Source organism: Adiantum capillus-veneris, chromosome 16, assembly GCF_014529385.1.
Source record: "Adiantum capillus-veneris isolate H3 chromosome 16, ASM1452938v2, whole genome shotgun sequence".
In the NCBI taxonomy this organism is placed as follows: Eukaryota; Viridiplantae; Streptophyta; class Polypodiopsida; order Polypodiales; family Pteridaceae; genus Adiantum; species Adiantum capillus-veneris.
Window position 1 is genome coordinate 39,951,281 of NC_140946.1, and position 14,059 is coordinate 39,965,339.

A 14,059-nucleotide genomic window follows, 5' to 3' on the forward strand; every position below is an offset into this window, starting at 1 on the left:
CCTCGCTTGGAAGATTTTCAGCATTTGATAAACGTGAATCGATGCAATGAATTTCCTCAGGGAAGGATTGCATTGGATGTAGATAATGAGTTAATTCTCTCGCAAAGTTATATAGGGATTGAAGTGGAAGACAATTTGGAAGCCAATAATGGAGATGTTCTTGAGGAGCATGTAATTTTCTCGAAAGAGGGAGATTACTCCAAAGTTGAGACACTTTGCCTATCTATCACCTACTTATATTCTGAGACCACTTCTCTATGTTGTCTATTTCTCATGAAAAGTGTATTCTTCACAACATAGGCAACTTGGATTTTGCATGTTCCTTTGTGGTGATTTAGCTTGGAAAACAGAAGAAAAGACCATTCGCACATTTGTGGGGAAGAGTTGTTGCAACTGAGAAAATGTTTCTTTGCCACCATTAAGTGAACCTCCTTTAGAATTAAGGGAATTGATGCACAAGGGTAATACTAGAAGTAGAAAATTCTTGAAACATATCAGAGCATACAATAGTGTGTTGGCATTTGCTTCTTTGGGAGCTCATATAGATGAATCTCTCTACCAAAGAAAAGGAATCTATACCTTCAAGATGCATGGATCTATTTATCATAACATTGGTCCATTGATGCCAGAAGAGAGATCAGGTCAAATCCCTCGCTTTGCTCAGTTGTATTTTTTTGACACTGAGAATGAGTTGCAAAACAGGATGAGTCATGTTTCTAAACTGAAACCAAATGTTTTGGAAAGCTTGCAATCAATGATGCATCGAGTAAATCCGTATGTTCAAGCTTTTAGGGGGTTTGCTACAATGGTCCAAACTTCCAATATTTCGGAGATTAGGATGGTCATTACTGAGAAGTGTACAAATGGCTCGCAATATGTTGCTCCAACAAGTGTGGAAGTTGCTGCAATCATGCCTGGTCAGGGTGAAGAGAGCAACACTCGCCATTGTGATATTGTGTTGAATCTTTTGGGTGGTGGTCTAAAAAGAATCTCAAATTGCCATAGGTCATACATGCCTCTATTATATGTGTTTCTATTTCCAAATGGTGAAGAAGGTTGGAATCCTTACATACCCCAAGTGAACAGAGCAGAAGTAAGCAGAGAGAGAGTAAATGGAACTACAAAGTATATTTCTATAATGGATTTCTACAAGTATAGATTGCAAATTAGAGATGACACGACACAATGTCTTTTACATGGTGGTAGGCTACTGCAACAATATATTGTTGATGCATATAGTTGTATGGAGGAGTTGAGGCTTTTGTGGGTTCGTAATCATCAAAGTGAACTTCGCAGTGAGGTGTATCAAGGCTTGACAGATATGGTTGTAGCAAGAGATGGAACAAGGGATGATAGAGAACTGTTATTGGGTGCTAATGCTGGAAGAAGGGTTGTGTTTCCTTCTTCGTATGTTGGTGGCCCTTGCTATATGCACCAGCTGTACCAGAATGCCATGGCAATTGTACGCAAGAGAGGAAAACCCGATCTCTTCATTACATTCACATGCAATCCTGGATGGAAGGTGATATAGGATGCATTACTGCCTGGACAAACATCCAATGATCGTCTTGATCTTACTACCCGTGTTTTCTACCATAAGTTCAAGGATTTGATGGGCTTGATGACTCAGAGAGCTATTTTTGGTAAGGTCATTGGACACATTTATGTGATTGAGTTTCAAAAGAGAGGCCTTCCTCATGCTCACATTCTATTGATACTTGTATCTGAGCATAAGCCAACAGAGACATTGCATTATGATAAGATTGTGTGTGCGGAGCTTCCTGATAAAGTAATGTTTCCATAGATGTATGATGTTATCAGTCGGTGTAATGTGCATGGCCCATGTGGAAACTTGAATAAGAATGCTCCATGTATGAAAGATGGGAAGTGCAGGTTTAAATATCCTCGAAGCTTTAGTGCATCGACTACTGTGGCTAGGGATGGATACCCAACGTACATGAGGAGGGATGATGGAAATTACATTGTTCGTAATAAAGTACAAATGAGTAATAAATGGATTGTTCCATACAATCCATTTTTTTCAATAAGGTACAATGGACATATCAGTGTGGAGGTTTGCTCCACTATATCCGCTGTGAAATATCTCTACAAGTATGTGTATAAGGGACATGACAGGGCCACTGTTGTTCTACAAGATAGTGAAGAGCTTCTAAATGAAGTTACAAATGATCTTAATGCTTGATATGTATCAGCATCTAAGGCTATCTGGCGTATACTTGGGTTTCACATGCATCAAGAGAAACCTGACATACAAGGGCTCCAAGTTCACTTGCCTCATCAAAATCAAGTCATATTTAGCGACAGAGCGACTGTACAGAGTGTGATGGAGGGAGAGGTCAGCAAAAAGACAATGCTCACTTTGGCTCCACGGAACAAGAAGGTGGATACTATAAACAATTTGGGCTTGCAGCAATTTCCTGGTACTTATAAGGAATATGTCAGCATGGGCAGACCGTCATTATGGGTGACAGCCATGAGATTCCAGTGTCTAACACAGGCCAGATTACCTTCTTCCGTTCAACCTTAAGCCCGAAAGTTTAGTTCAGCGGAGGCGCTTTACGTTCCTTACATTCCAAGTGAAACTGAAAGCCTCTGACTTGAGCTTTAAGAACGAAGCAAGTGTACCTGTTGAAATCATCCACAAGCACAAGCAAAAACTGTGAGTGCTCATCGGGCCACATAGATCAATGTGAACAAGTGTGAGTGGTGCCGAAGCTTTGTTGGATGCCTGCTTCCGAAAGGCAACCCTATGTTGCTTGCCCATCTGGCAAGCCTCGCATACGTCTGATGAGGAGCCTATCGCTGGTAAACCCTCCACCATAGAGGTCCTAGTAGCTTGTTGAAGCTGCTGATAGCATAGATGTCCAATTCGTGCATTGCCATAGAGAAGAAGACTCCCAATGCGGACTTAGTGTGTGAATCAAATTGTGATAGCATTTTATTCACAAGTGAGTTTGTAAATAGTTTAGATCTTAGGAGAGGTTTTCCACCGCATGTTTTACAATTGAAACAGAATGCTCTAGTTATGGTGCTTCTCAATTTGGATCCAAGAAGTGGTCTTTGTAATGGGACACGCTTGATTTGTAAGAAATTCCATAGGAAAGTGATTGAAGCAGAAATCATTACAGGGTCACATGCAGGAAATGCAGTGTTCATTCGAAGGATTGATTTTCTCATGGGATCTAGAGAAGGTCTCCCTTTTTATTTGAGACGTTGCCAATTTCCCCTACGTTGTGCTTTTGGGATGACAATCAACAAGGTGCAAGGCCAAACATCGGGAGTTCTTGGATTGTATATCCCAACACCTATTTTCAGCCATGGTCAACTGTATGTGGCAATGTCTTGCATGAGATCCTCTTCTGCCATCAAGGTTGTGGTTGGTGATAGTCACTTCACAAGCATTAGTAGACATGGAGATCAAAGAACATACACTTCTAACATTGTCTACAAAGAGGTGTTGCAATTGACCTGCCCCCCTGCCATCCCCTTGCCATGGGGTTTAACGTGGCTAGATATGTTTCATCCAATACAAAAGCACGGTGACTCTCGCAACTATTTCTTTGTCAGTTATAAGCTGAGTATCTTCTTGTGAAACATGGTGTAGCCTCAAGCAAAGTATCTTCTTATGAAACATAGTGTAGCCTCAAGCAAAGTATATTCGCTGAAACAATTGACTAAGATTTATTAGTGATGAGAGATTTATGATTCATGTGCTTTTTGATGAATTTCTAATCCTTTATGTATATGTATATGTATGAATGAAGATGGATCCTAACGCCTCTGTGACTTACACACTAGGGAGACGACCTCGACACGTCCGAGGTAAAATATTGTATATGTGTGTTTGTGACATTTCGATACTTTAAAGAATTTAAATCTCACAATCAACGATTATGTATTAGATCCACCATTATGGAGGGGTCCAATCACAGTCATGCAGGTGATTCATCTACTCGAGGACTTGGATGTAGCAAGGTAAGAATGTTGATGTTGATATAGTAAAGTAATAGCTTTTGTGTATCAAAATATCTATCTATACTAATAGCTTTTTGTTTGGCTATAGATCAAAATATTACCCACAATTCTTAATGGTGGGTATATATCATGCTTCATATGATCCGTTCTTTTTGTGCTACATTCAAGTTGTTATTCAGAGAGGATTCAGAGCATGTGTCGCCATTGCAGAGTTAGGCAGAACCCGTCCAATTAATGCTATGTTTGCTCAGAATCTTAGTCTTGGTGCTTGGTTCCTACGTGTTTTTGTGTTAGGATCTCTTCCTCCAGTGATTGGTAGATGTGTTTTACATCGTGGGGCATGCGTGGTTGGATACCGCAGCAGGGCATGTCGTAGGCTACGCTTTTGAGCGTATAAATCTTAAGTCTCTACGCATGTTATATTTTTTGACATGGGAAATATCACTTACTCTATATATGTTCGTGTAAAGTTAGTTTGAAAATATGTTGTGATGACTTTTGTTTAGGTTGATGCATAAAGGTTTTCATGTTGTCCATCTTATAAATTTCAAACACATACAGTACCTCTCTCTTTCTCTCTCTCTCTCTCTCTCTCTCTCTCTCTCTTATCAAGCATGAGAGAGAGAGAGAGGAAAGGAGAGAGAGAGCTCTATCTCTCTCTCTAGCTAGCGAAAGAGAGAGAGCCCAATACATGGAAAACACACACACAGAGAGAGAGAGAGAGAGAGAGAGAGAGAGAGAGAGAGAGAGAGAGAGAGAGAGAGATCCACCTAGTATGTAGACAAAGGAAAATGCTCAAAAAACACCAAGGTTTAGTGTAATCCCACCTACAAAATTTGAGATTTACCTCTACATTTTAAATTAAGAGAGAGAGAGAGAGAGAGAGAGACTGTGTAGTGACTTTGCATCGCCCTCATAGCGTAGCAAGCTCAGTGTCAGTATGGAGGGTGAGGAGAGTTTGAGAAGCTTTTAGGGGAGATCCCTCAAGCTATGGAGAGCAATACTCAGCTAGATGATCTGGAATCAGCAGAGGTTGTGCATACTGGGGTGAACACTTACATGATGCGATCACACAATATCGAATCAATACAGGGCATATTTCAAGCTTTCGAACCAACCCGAGACGATGAATAATGCATGTATTCCATGCATTCCTCTCATTCCGATGGGGTATTGACCACAAACGCCTTTATGGATTTCCACCCCCCTTCTGAGGCATCGGATGTGCAAGCGTAGACTTTTGGATTTGTAAACAAAGAGGTACCTGCAGATGCTTCTCTTGGTACTGTGTTTGCCAATCTTAAGTTGGAGGTAGTTGCTCCCTTGCAGTCAACTTTTGCTGTGCATCATTGCGCAGAATTTTCTCTGGATACACCACGTAATGCCAGCTCAACATGGGTAGCCGATGCAAGTTCCTTCTAGTCTGGTATGAAATACTCAAGGCCAATCACACAGGCAGTGACCGATGAGCATTTGCGAGGCGTTCCAAAGAATGGTGGTTATGGTAGCCTATGGCAGACCTGTGGGTTTGGAGCATAGAGGCTCGCCACTCTCTCAGTGCAGCGGCGACAAGAATATGACAAATTTGAAGCCTATGGGCCTTGACTCAGGCATTGATTACGTGCATCAGGTTTTTGGGGTTCGAGTGATGACAAATCAGCCTTTCATGTGTCAAGCACCAATGCCCTCCTCTGTTCAAGACGAATGTGTGCCTAGGATTTATATTGATGGAAAGGATGGTTGGTATCAGAACTCCAAAGTGCTTGCCTACCTTCAACCTCAACAGGTGCACAAACTGAAGCTTTTACAGCAGGTGAGAGAGGGAGAGACAATTAATGAAGTTTTGGCTCATTACCCTCGGGACTTTATAGATGTTGAACATAATAATGGTATGTCAGCATTTCCTGCTGATAGAGACCATGGATATGCTCGTTTAGGCATTGGAAACACATGTCCTATAAGATGTGGGTACCCCCTTAGGCAAAATCTTGTTAACCCTTATGTAGATAGCTTTTGCTCATGCTGTACACAAGACGTTTGCGGCAAGCGAGATGATTGTTCAGCTTTCCAAACTATGCTAGGAGGTTCTAGAAATAATAAGCCTTTTCAGGTCGAATCGGCACTCCTCAGCAATGGTTTGCTCAAGGCTCCCACTTGTTCTCCTCTGTATGAGGAGAAGCCACAAGTGAGAATTTTGTCAAAGAAAAGCTCGAGAGTATCTACACCTGCCTCAACTCCATTGGTGGGATGGTGTCACAACAACAAAAACGCGTGTAATTTCCGAGAAAAAGGAGCGTGCAATCAAGGTTCGCTAGCTGAACCTAACAAGTCACCAGGGCACGAAAATTCTATAAAGCCTGCTTGGGAACTGCGTAAAGCATATCAGGCCACGGATGCAATGCAGCAAGGCCCCTTCTATAGCACTTTAGCTGACATTAAAGGACGCATACTTGCTGTTGCCAAAGACCAACATGGATGCCGTTTTTTGCAGAGGAAATTTGATGAAGGTTCTCATGAGGATGTTCAAAAGATTTTTGCTGAAGTACTAGGTCATGCAGTTGACCTAATAGTGGACCCATTTGGTAACTACCTTATTCAGAAGCTCTTGGAGGTTTGCACCGACGATCTGAGATCAAACTTGCTACAATCCATTACAAGCAAAGGGGAACTTGTGAATGTGTCCCTTAACATGCATGGGTATGTAATACTCCTTGCTATCAAGCTTTACAATGTAGTTGTTGTGGTTCCAGTCGATAATGGCTTCCTAACATTTAGTGATTTTTGAACAACACTCGTGTTGTGAAAAAGTTGATAGAGATATTGAAGTCCCATCAGCATGTGGCTATTGTTACGGCTTCTTTGAGGTCGGGGGTGGTGACCTTGATCAAGGATTTGAATGGTAATCATGTCATCCAGCGTTGCTTGCTGCACCTCAGCAATGAGGACAATCAGGTCCTCTTACTACCACCACCATCCCCCCACAACTTGTATTGTTTTGTATGTGACAGAGCTATGTGTGTGATGGATGGTGATGTACAGTTCATTTTTGAGGCTGCTGCTCACAATTGTGTCGAAATCGCCACCCATCGCCATGGTTGCTGTGTGCTGCAAAGATGTATAGATCACTCAACCGGAGTTGCGAGGCAAAACCTTATCTGGGATATTGCTTCAAATTCTCTTCAACTTGCCTAAGATTCTTTTGGCTATGTTTTTTACGGTTTAATTAAAAGTGTGTGTGTTCTCGTGTTGAACAAAAGACAGTGGGCTAAGGGTATGTTTTTTAAGGTTGATCGGATTTATAGGTGCATGGGGTGGGCGCAATGGACAGTGGGCTGAGGAAGAAACAAAGAATGAAAGAATACCTATTTATTTCTAATTCAAACAACCAATTGGGCAGCTAGATAGTTTAATTTAGTTACGTTCCACTTTGGATTGCCATCTCTCTCTTTCTTTCTTGGTACCCTCATTTCTTTTTATTTTTATGTTCCCTAGGCATGGATGTAAACTTTTGGTCTCGTAGGTCATTTTGGCATTTTGAAGACGTTCATATAACATTTCGTTTCTTCCTCTCTCTCTCTCTCTCTCTCTCTCTCTCTCTCTCTCTCTCTATGAGTGTGTATGTGTGTTGAAAAGGATCTATATAGTGTGAACAAAAAACCTCTTGGGATGCTCATGGGCCTTTCTCCTAAAGAATGTACAAATTGGAGGAGTACAATGTGAGTGCTAGCTATACATCATGGCTGCATATAAGAAGAGTGGAGTATAAACCATCGAGGATGTGCATAGTTCCATGTAATGTGTCCTTGATTCAGATTGAAAGATATTGAAGACTGCACATAGCCAAAGGAAAGAGTATTCATGCATGATGCTCCTCTCCCGTCTTGGAGGAGCCTGCTGATGTATCCCAATGGCAAAGCAGAGTATGCACCAACTCCCACCGGATAGCAGTCAAGGTAGTAGTTATTTGGGAAGGCTATGGGCCCATGATGTGAGCACACAAAGCCTTCCGCGTAATCCATAACGTAATGCAAAAAATTATTGCAACAGTTGTTTCCCACGGATGTAGATCAAACTAGTCCATAGTGGGTGGAAGCATCCCTAGACCGCCTCATTTGTAGCCTAAAGACGTGAGCATAAAGACTGGATTTGTAGGAGAACCCTTGAATAGAGTATGTAACCAAGAAATCACAAAAGCCATGCAACAAACACATCATGAATGCCAATTCTGATAAGCAAACAGCATACTACCCGCCAAACCATGGGCATATTCAAAATCAATGTCTTAGGGACTCATGTGGCTATGTAGTAAATCGTTGACATGTTAGGTCATGGCCACAATGTGCAGCCCAAGTGTCAACAAGGAGTCTTGCATGTGCAATCATCACATGAAGTAAGATGGCTCTAGATGCATGACCAAAATTGAAACCAAAAAGTAGGAGAGAATTGATGCCGAGACCAGTGCTGCAACTGGCGTGGGCCACCGGTGATATGGGGGCTAGCGTTGCTGGATAATCAAGTGCACACCACCATGGGTTTCATTCCTTAAACCATGCATCCAATATAGAGGCCAAGAATACATGTGAATAGTGGTGTTTGGAGACCATCCTTTCTATTGTAACCTTTGGTTTAATTGCACTCTCTCTCTCTTTTGCTTATTGCTTTACATGGAATTCTTCCTCTCCTCTCTTTGCTCGTGTTGTACTCTCCATCTCCCTCAGCCCTGGAAACTATGCTAGAAAACAAGGTATTAGAGCGTGGTGATTTTCATCCTCCATAGACTTGGCTTGTACCTCTCGTGGGAAAGATCTCCCGTAGAGGAGAATGAGAAAAAGTTGACCATCTCGAAATCTTACACAACAGGCATTATCAGAGTCTTCAAGGCTTGCAGAGCATCTCTTGACAATGCAAGTAGTTCGATACTCATTCTACAGCCCACCATGGGTGAATACGACTTCGTTCTAAAAACCTATACACTATTGCAAAGATTCCATAGGCTTTTTATGTGTATTCACCATAGTTACCTGGGAACGCATTTTGTAGGCCTTAGAACGCCGGAACGCCGTTCCTCCACCTCTGCCAAGCTGGAACGCCCCGGAACGTTTTGCCGTTTCAGGTGACAACCTGATACCGGAACGGCCAGGCGGAACGGCTCCGGAACGGCCAACTCTCAAAAATGGGAAGAAATAGGCAATTTTTTGCAAATTTGCAGTGAACATTAGGTGTTTTTTAAAGTGTGCAAGGACTCAAAAATGAAAATGCACCCCCTCACACCCATTCCCTTCTCAAGCATTATTTGGGTGTTTTTTATGCCTCCCGTTCCGCGCCGTTCCCGTTCCGAACCCTTGGCCGTTCCCTTGCGGGTCCTCGTCGCCATTCCCGTTCTGCGTTCCGGGTAACTCTGGTATTCACATCAATTCTATGTCGACGCACTTTTGAGGTATGTATACAGATTGTGAAGGATGCTTGTGGAGTGCATAAATTAGCTTCTAATGTACTTTCTTCTTGTGATAGATTGCTAGGAAAGATGCTGTCAGCTGGCAATCACATGCCAGAGAACAGACGAAAAGCCCGCGAAGTGGTGACTGCATTAGGGATGGATTATGATCGCATTCATGCTTGCGTGAACGATTGTGTGCTCTTTCGTAATGAGCATGCCGATTGTGACACATGTCCATCGTGCCGGGAGCCTAGGTTCAAAGAAGGAATGCAGAGAAACAGAATTCCACGTAAAGTTTTGAGGCATTTTCCACTCATCCCTCGCATCCAACACATGTTTAGATCGAAGGGTACGAGCGAGCTTTTGAGTTGGCATGCAAAAAATCGCTCCACAGATGGTATTATGAGAGTTCCAACTGACTCACCAGCGTGGAAGCACATAGAGGACACATGGCCAGAGTTCAGAGATGAGCCTCGTCACTTGAGGATTGGGTCAGCTAGTGATGGAGTGAATCCATTTGGGCACCGCTCTACTTCATGGAGCACTTGGACGGTGGTTGTTGTAAACTACAATATTCTGCCTTGGAAGGCAACAAAAAAGGGAAACATTTTACTATCACTTCTCATTCCAGGAAAGCACAAGGTAAAAAACATGGATGTATATCTGCAGCCTCTTATTGATGAGCTTCAAGAACTATGGAGAGGCATAGATGTCATTGACATTTCACGTCCACCACGAGACCCCAAAGCCGTCATCAAGTGCATCCTCATGTGGACCATGCATGATTACCCAGGATTTGGAGAGGTATCTGGTAAGTATACACATGTTAATTGTACTCTTTGATTTAGGTTTATCATCTCATGTGTAACGTTTGTTTACCTCTTGGCAGGATTGGCAACATCTGGACATAGTGCGTGTCCCACTTGTGGCCCTTTCCTTGTGACAGAGAGACCTCCTCTTCTTGGGAAGGTGATCTATCCCAACAACCATCTCTTCCTACCTCCTTCACATCGTATATATGCTCCCCTTATCAATGGAGTGCAGCCGTTCCATTGGAACATGGCTGATTGGGCGAAGCATTGGGAGGAGCATCATGGTACCTCACCGCCTCCCAATGGGTTGCCAAAGGGTATGTCGAGGTACTCAATCTTCTTGTCGCTCCCCTATTGGGCTTCGTTGAAAATTCAGCACTTATTTAACCCTATGCATGTATTCAAAAATGTTGGGCAAGCTATATGGGATCACATAATTGGCAAGAAGGATTCATTGGGTGCTAGGGAAGATTTAAGAGCCATTAGACGTCTCCCCCCTTCAGCCACGCCCCGCATGGGGGATCAGGGAAAGATGATTCTCCCAAAAGCACCGTGGATAATGTCAAAGGCAGACGAAAAGAGGACAAATCAAGTTATTGCATCCATCAGAACTCCAACGGGCTATATGCGGTCACTCAAAGGTGCTTTCACAAAAACCAAAAAGTGTGGCTCCACTCAATTGTATGGATTGAAATCCCATGATTGGCATAAAATCCTTCAGGTAAGAGTAGAACAGTTTGTGGTGTCTATGTGTCCTTATATATAGGTTGACATTCACTAAGATGTTTTATTGCTTGTAGTTTGTACTTCCCATAACTATTGGTTATGGGGACACTAAGGTGAAGGCTGCAATATTCAAAGTGGGTGAGATTGTGAGGTAATGGGTTTTTTTCAAGTACTATATCATGTTGTGCATGCATGAACTTTGGAATTTTTTTTCATCTACTATATAACGTTTGCCTTGTAGATTTGTGAGCTCCAAGGAGATAGAAGTAGAAGCCTTGTTAGCCAAATACAATCCTTGTTAGCCAAATACACCTATTGCTTCACCTTGTTGAGGATATTTCCATTGTGGGGTGGTTCACTCTAGATGGATGTTGTTCTTGGAGAGATTCTTGAAGACTTTAAAGGATTTTGTTAGATTGAGGTCACAACTAGAGGTATGAAAAACAAATACAATATAAATAGCATTTATACGCTATGGAGTTACTAATAAAAGTATGTGGTTTTAATGTTTTCAGGAGAGCATGACAAAAGGTTGGGTGGTGCAAGAGGCATTTGTGTATGTCTCACAGTATCTCATCACAGTGGCTCCATCATTGCCTCGTCTGTGGAGTGAAGAAGAGGATCCTAGGAAGCACTCAACCATTCCCAGTGGAAAAGGCTCACTCTTGGTCATGGATAGAGAGTTTCATGCCATAGTCAACAACTACTCTTTACTCAATGCCACTATCATGACCAAATGGGTCAATATGTACTTGGAAGCCCGCGCAGCTAGAGAAAGGGATAGAGATGCATGGAAGAGGTCCCATGGAGGTAGACGTGCACCTCCTTTTCCTAAAGAGCTTGCAAAATATCCTGACTTGATTCAAGTAGAGTGGATACATAATGCCATGACCAATGCCAAAGCACAAGGAGAACAAATAATCCCTAAAGAATGGGAGTATGCGCGAGGATTCTTGCACAAGGTGAGTGTGTATATGTTATGTATGCATGTATGCAAATCACTTAATGAAATGCGATGTAACCTCTTATGCATTGTGATTGTAGGGTCTCATTTTCAACTCCATTTGGTCCGAAGGCCGACATTTTCGCACCCGCAAGATAGATGAGCGTCGGACCACTAATGATTGTGGCGTGATGGGAAACTTTGACACAACAACAGATGAGGTCAAATATTGTGGTACTATAGAGAGAATAATCAAAGTGGATTTCAAATCTTTTCACAAATTCCTCTTTGAGTGTCGATGGTTTGCGGGTGAGGTCAAAAGACATGAAAATGGGCTCATTATGGTGGATTCCGGCCCACCCAATTCCATCGGGGAAAAACTAACAACTTGGTGTATCCTAGTAGTTGCGAGCAGGTACTTTAGGCTATGTGCAATTAACTTAAATTAAAAATTTAAGTTATGTATATCAGCTTATTCTTAGTGTGTGACGTACAGGTCTTTTATGTGCTGATGGGGGCTTTTCACAATCCAAGCTCCCATACCCCTCTTCTCTCGTCCCCACCCCATGAAAACCCCCTCTTAGGGAGGGAGTGATAAAAGACATTGGAAAAAGTAAGAAAAAAATAAAGTATGATTATGTAAATATATGAGAAAGGTAAAATAGGCCACCTCATGCTTGCGGGGCAGCCCATCCCCACCTTGCCTCCTTTTTCTTCACTGTTGCCCCACCGTGTGTCCCTTTTCCTCTCCTCCACTCAAAAGGTCAACCCCCTCTCTCTTCCCCTTGTCCTTTCTCCTTTCTCTCTCCCCTCAAGCTACCCCACCTCTCACCAATAATCCATTCTAACTCACCAATAATGCACCCTAACTCACATGCAACTTACCCTATCTTCCAAAATAGTATACCCCACCCCCCCTTTCTCTCTCCTATCATATCCCATGACGCAAATACCCCCCCCCTCTCTCTAAAGGGCGCCATGTCTCTTGTCTTGTAGCTAAATAACCTCCCCCACACTCACACACACTCAGTTTCACTAAAAAAGGTGCCCACAGACCCATCCCCACCCGGTGGTTACCTGATTTTTCTTGTGTTCACACACATCTGCACACAGATTCACCTTTGGACACACTCCTCTCTCTCCCCTCTTGTAATTACTTTATTCTCCATGTCACCTCTCACTTTTTTTCATCAACCCATCTCTCTCTCTTAGTCTCTCTCTCATGAGACTGCTGTTTTGGCACATATACACACAGCCAGACAAGTGGGGCCCACAGTCACATGGCCTATGTAGATAATGATTTCTTCATTTCTAAATTCTAGAATTTCTCCCCCCCCTCCTCCCCTATATAAAGAGGGGTCACCATCACACAAAAACACACAACATCACCAAAGAACACACTATGCACTATGTGTGCCTAGTGCACACACACACACCCACACCATCACCATCACCGCAATCACCATGCTTGTCTTGAGCATGACCTCTACACCCTTGGCTATGGAAGATGAAGGGAAACTAAATGAAGGATGATGGCCATAATCCTCGTGCGAGTCTTCGCCATCAACTCCCACCTATCCGCCATGTGCTCTACCACTCTCTCCCTTCTCATTCCCCTACCCTATGCTCCCCATTTCATCGCCTAATTCTCTAAATAAAGCTTGAGGTTTTTTGAGTATGTTTTCTTGCAATGTTTTGCCCATGTGAGGTGTGCGGAATCGCCACCTAGTCTTGTGTATATGTGAAGTGTGTGCGGATTCGCCATCCTTTTGTGATGCCTAAGTACTAAGCCGCTATACCTCCTCCCTCACTCTCTCTCTCTCTCTCTCACTTGATCTCATTCCCTTTCCTTTTCATCATTACTCCCAAGCATCCATCTCTCTTGGATGAAAACTTTGTTATGGTGGTGTGTTGTTTGCGTCCTAGCCGCTGAAGCTAGGTGGTGCCCCCTGTTTGCTTTACCATGACAGGCTCGAGGCGCGCCATTCGGTCCCCGGTGTTTTAGAGGCCATTGGGGTTCGGGGTTCGCTTTGCTCCCGTCATTTGGTGCCCCCACTGAGGATCTTTTCATGAAACCCTTCAGTTTACAAGACTGAAACCCTTAAACTATTGTGAATGGATGAATGGCTAGCAGGATTTGCTAAT

The 14,059-nt window shown here is 42.9% G+C and overlaps 1 protein-coding gene across 1 annotated transcript; it reads left to right on the plus strand.

Annotated features, from left to right (window-relative positions):
- Nucleotides 1-4,871: 4,871 nt before the first annotated feature.
- Nucleotides 4,872-7,202, plus strand: LOC147438889 (uncharacterized). Its single transcript, XM_086484212.1, has one exon. It carries the CDS (start codon nt 5,462-5,464, stop codon nt 6,779-6,781), a length of 1,320 nt encoding a protein of 439 aa, XP_086340338.1. The 5' UTR covers nt 4,872-5,461; the 3' UTR covers nt 6,782-7,202.
- Nucleotides 7,203-14,059: the final 6,857 nt, after the last annotated feature.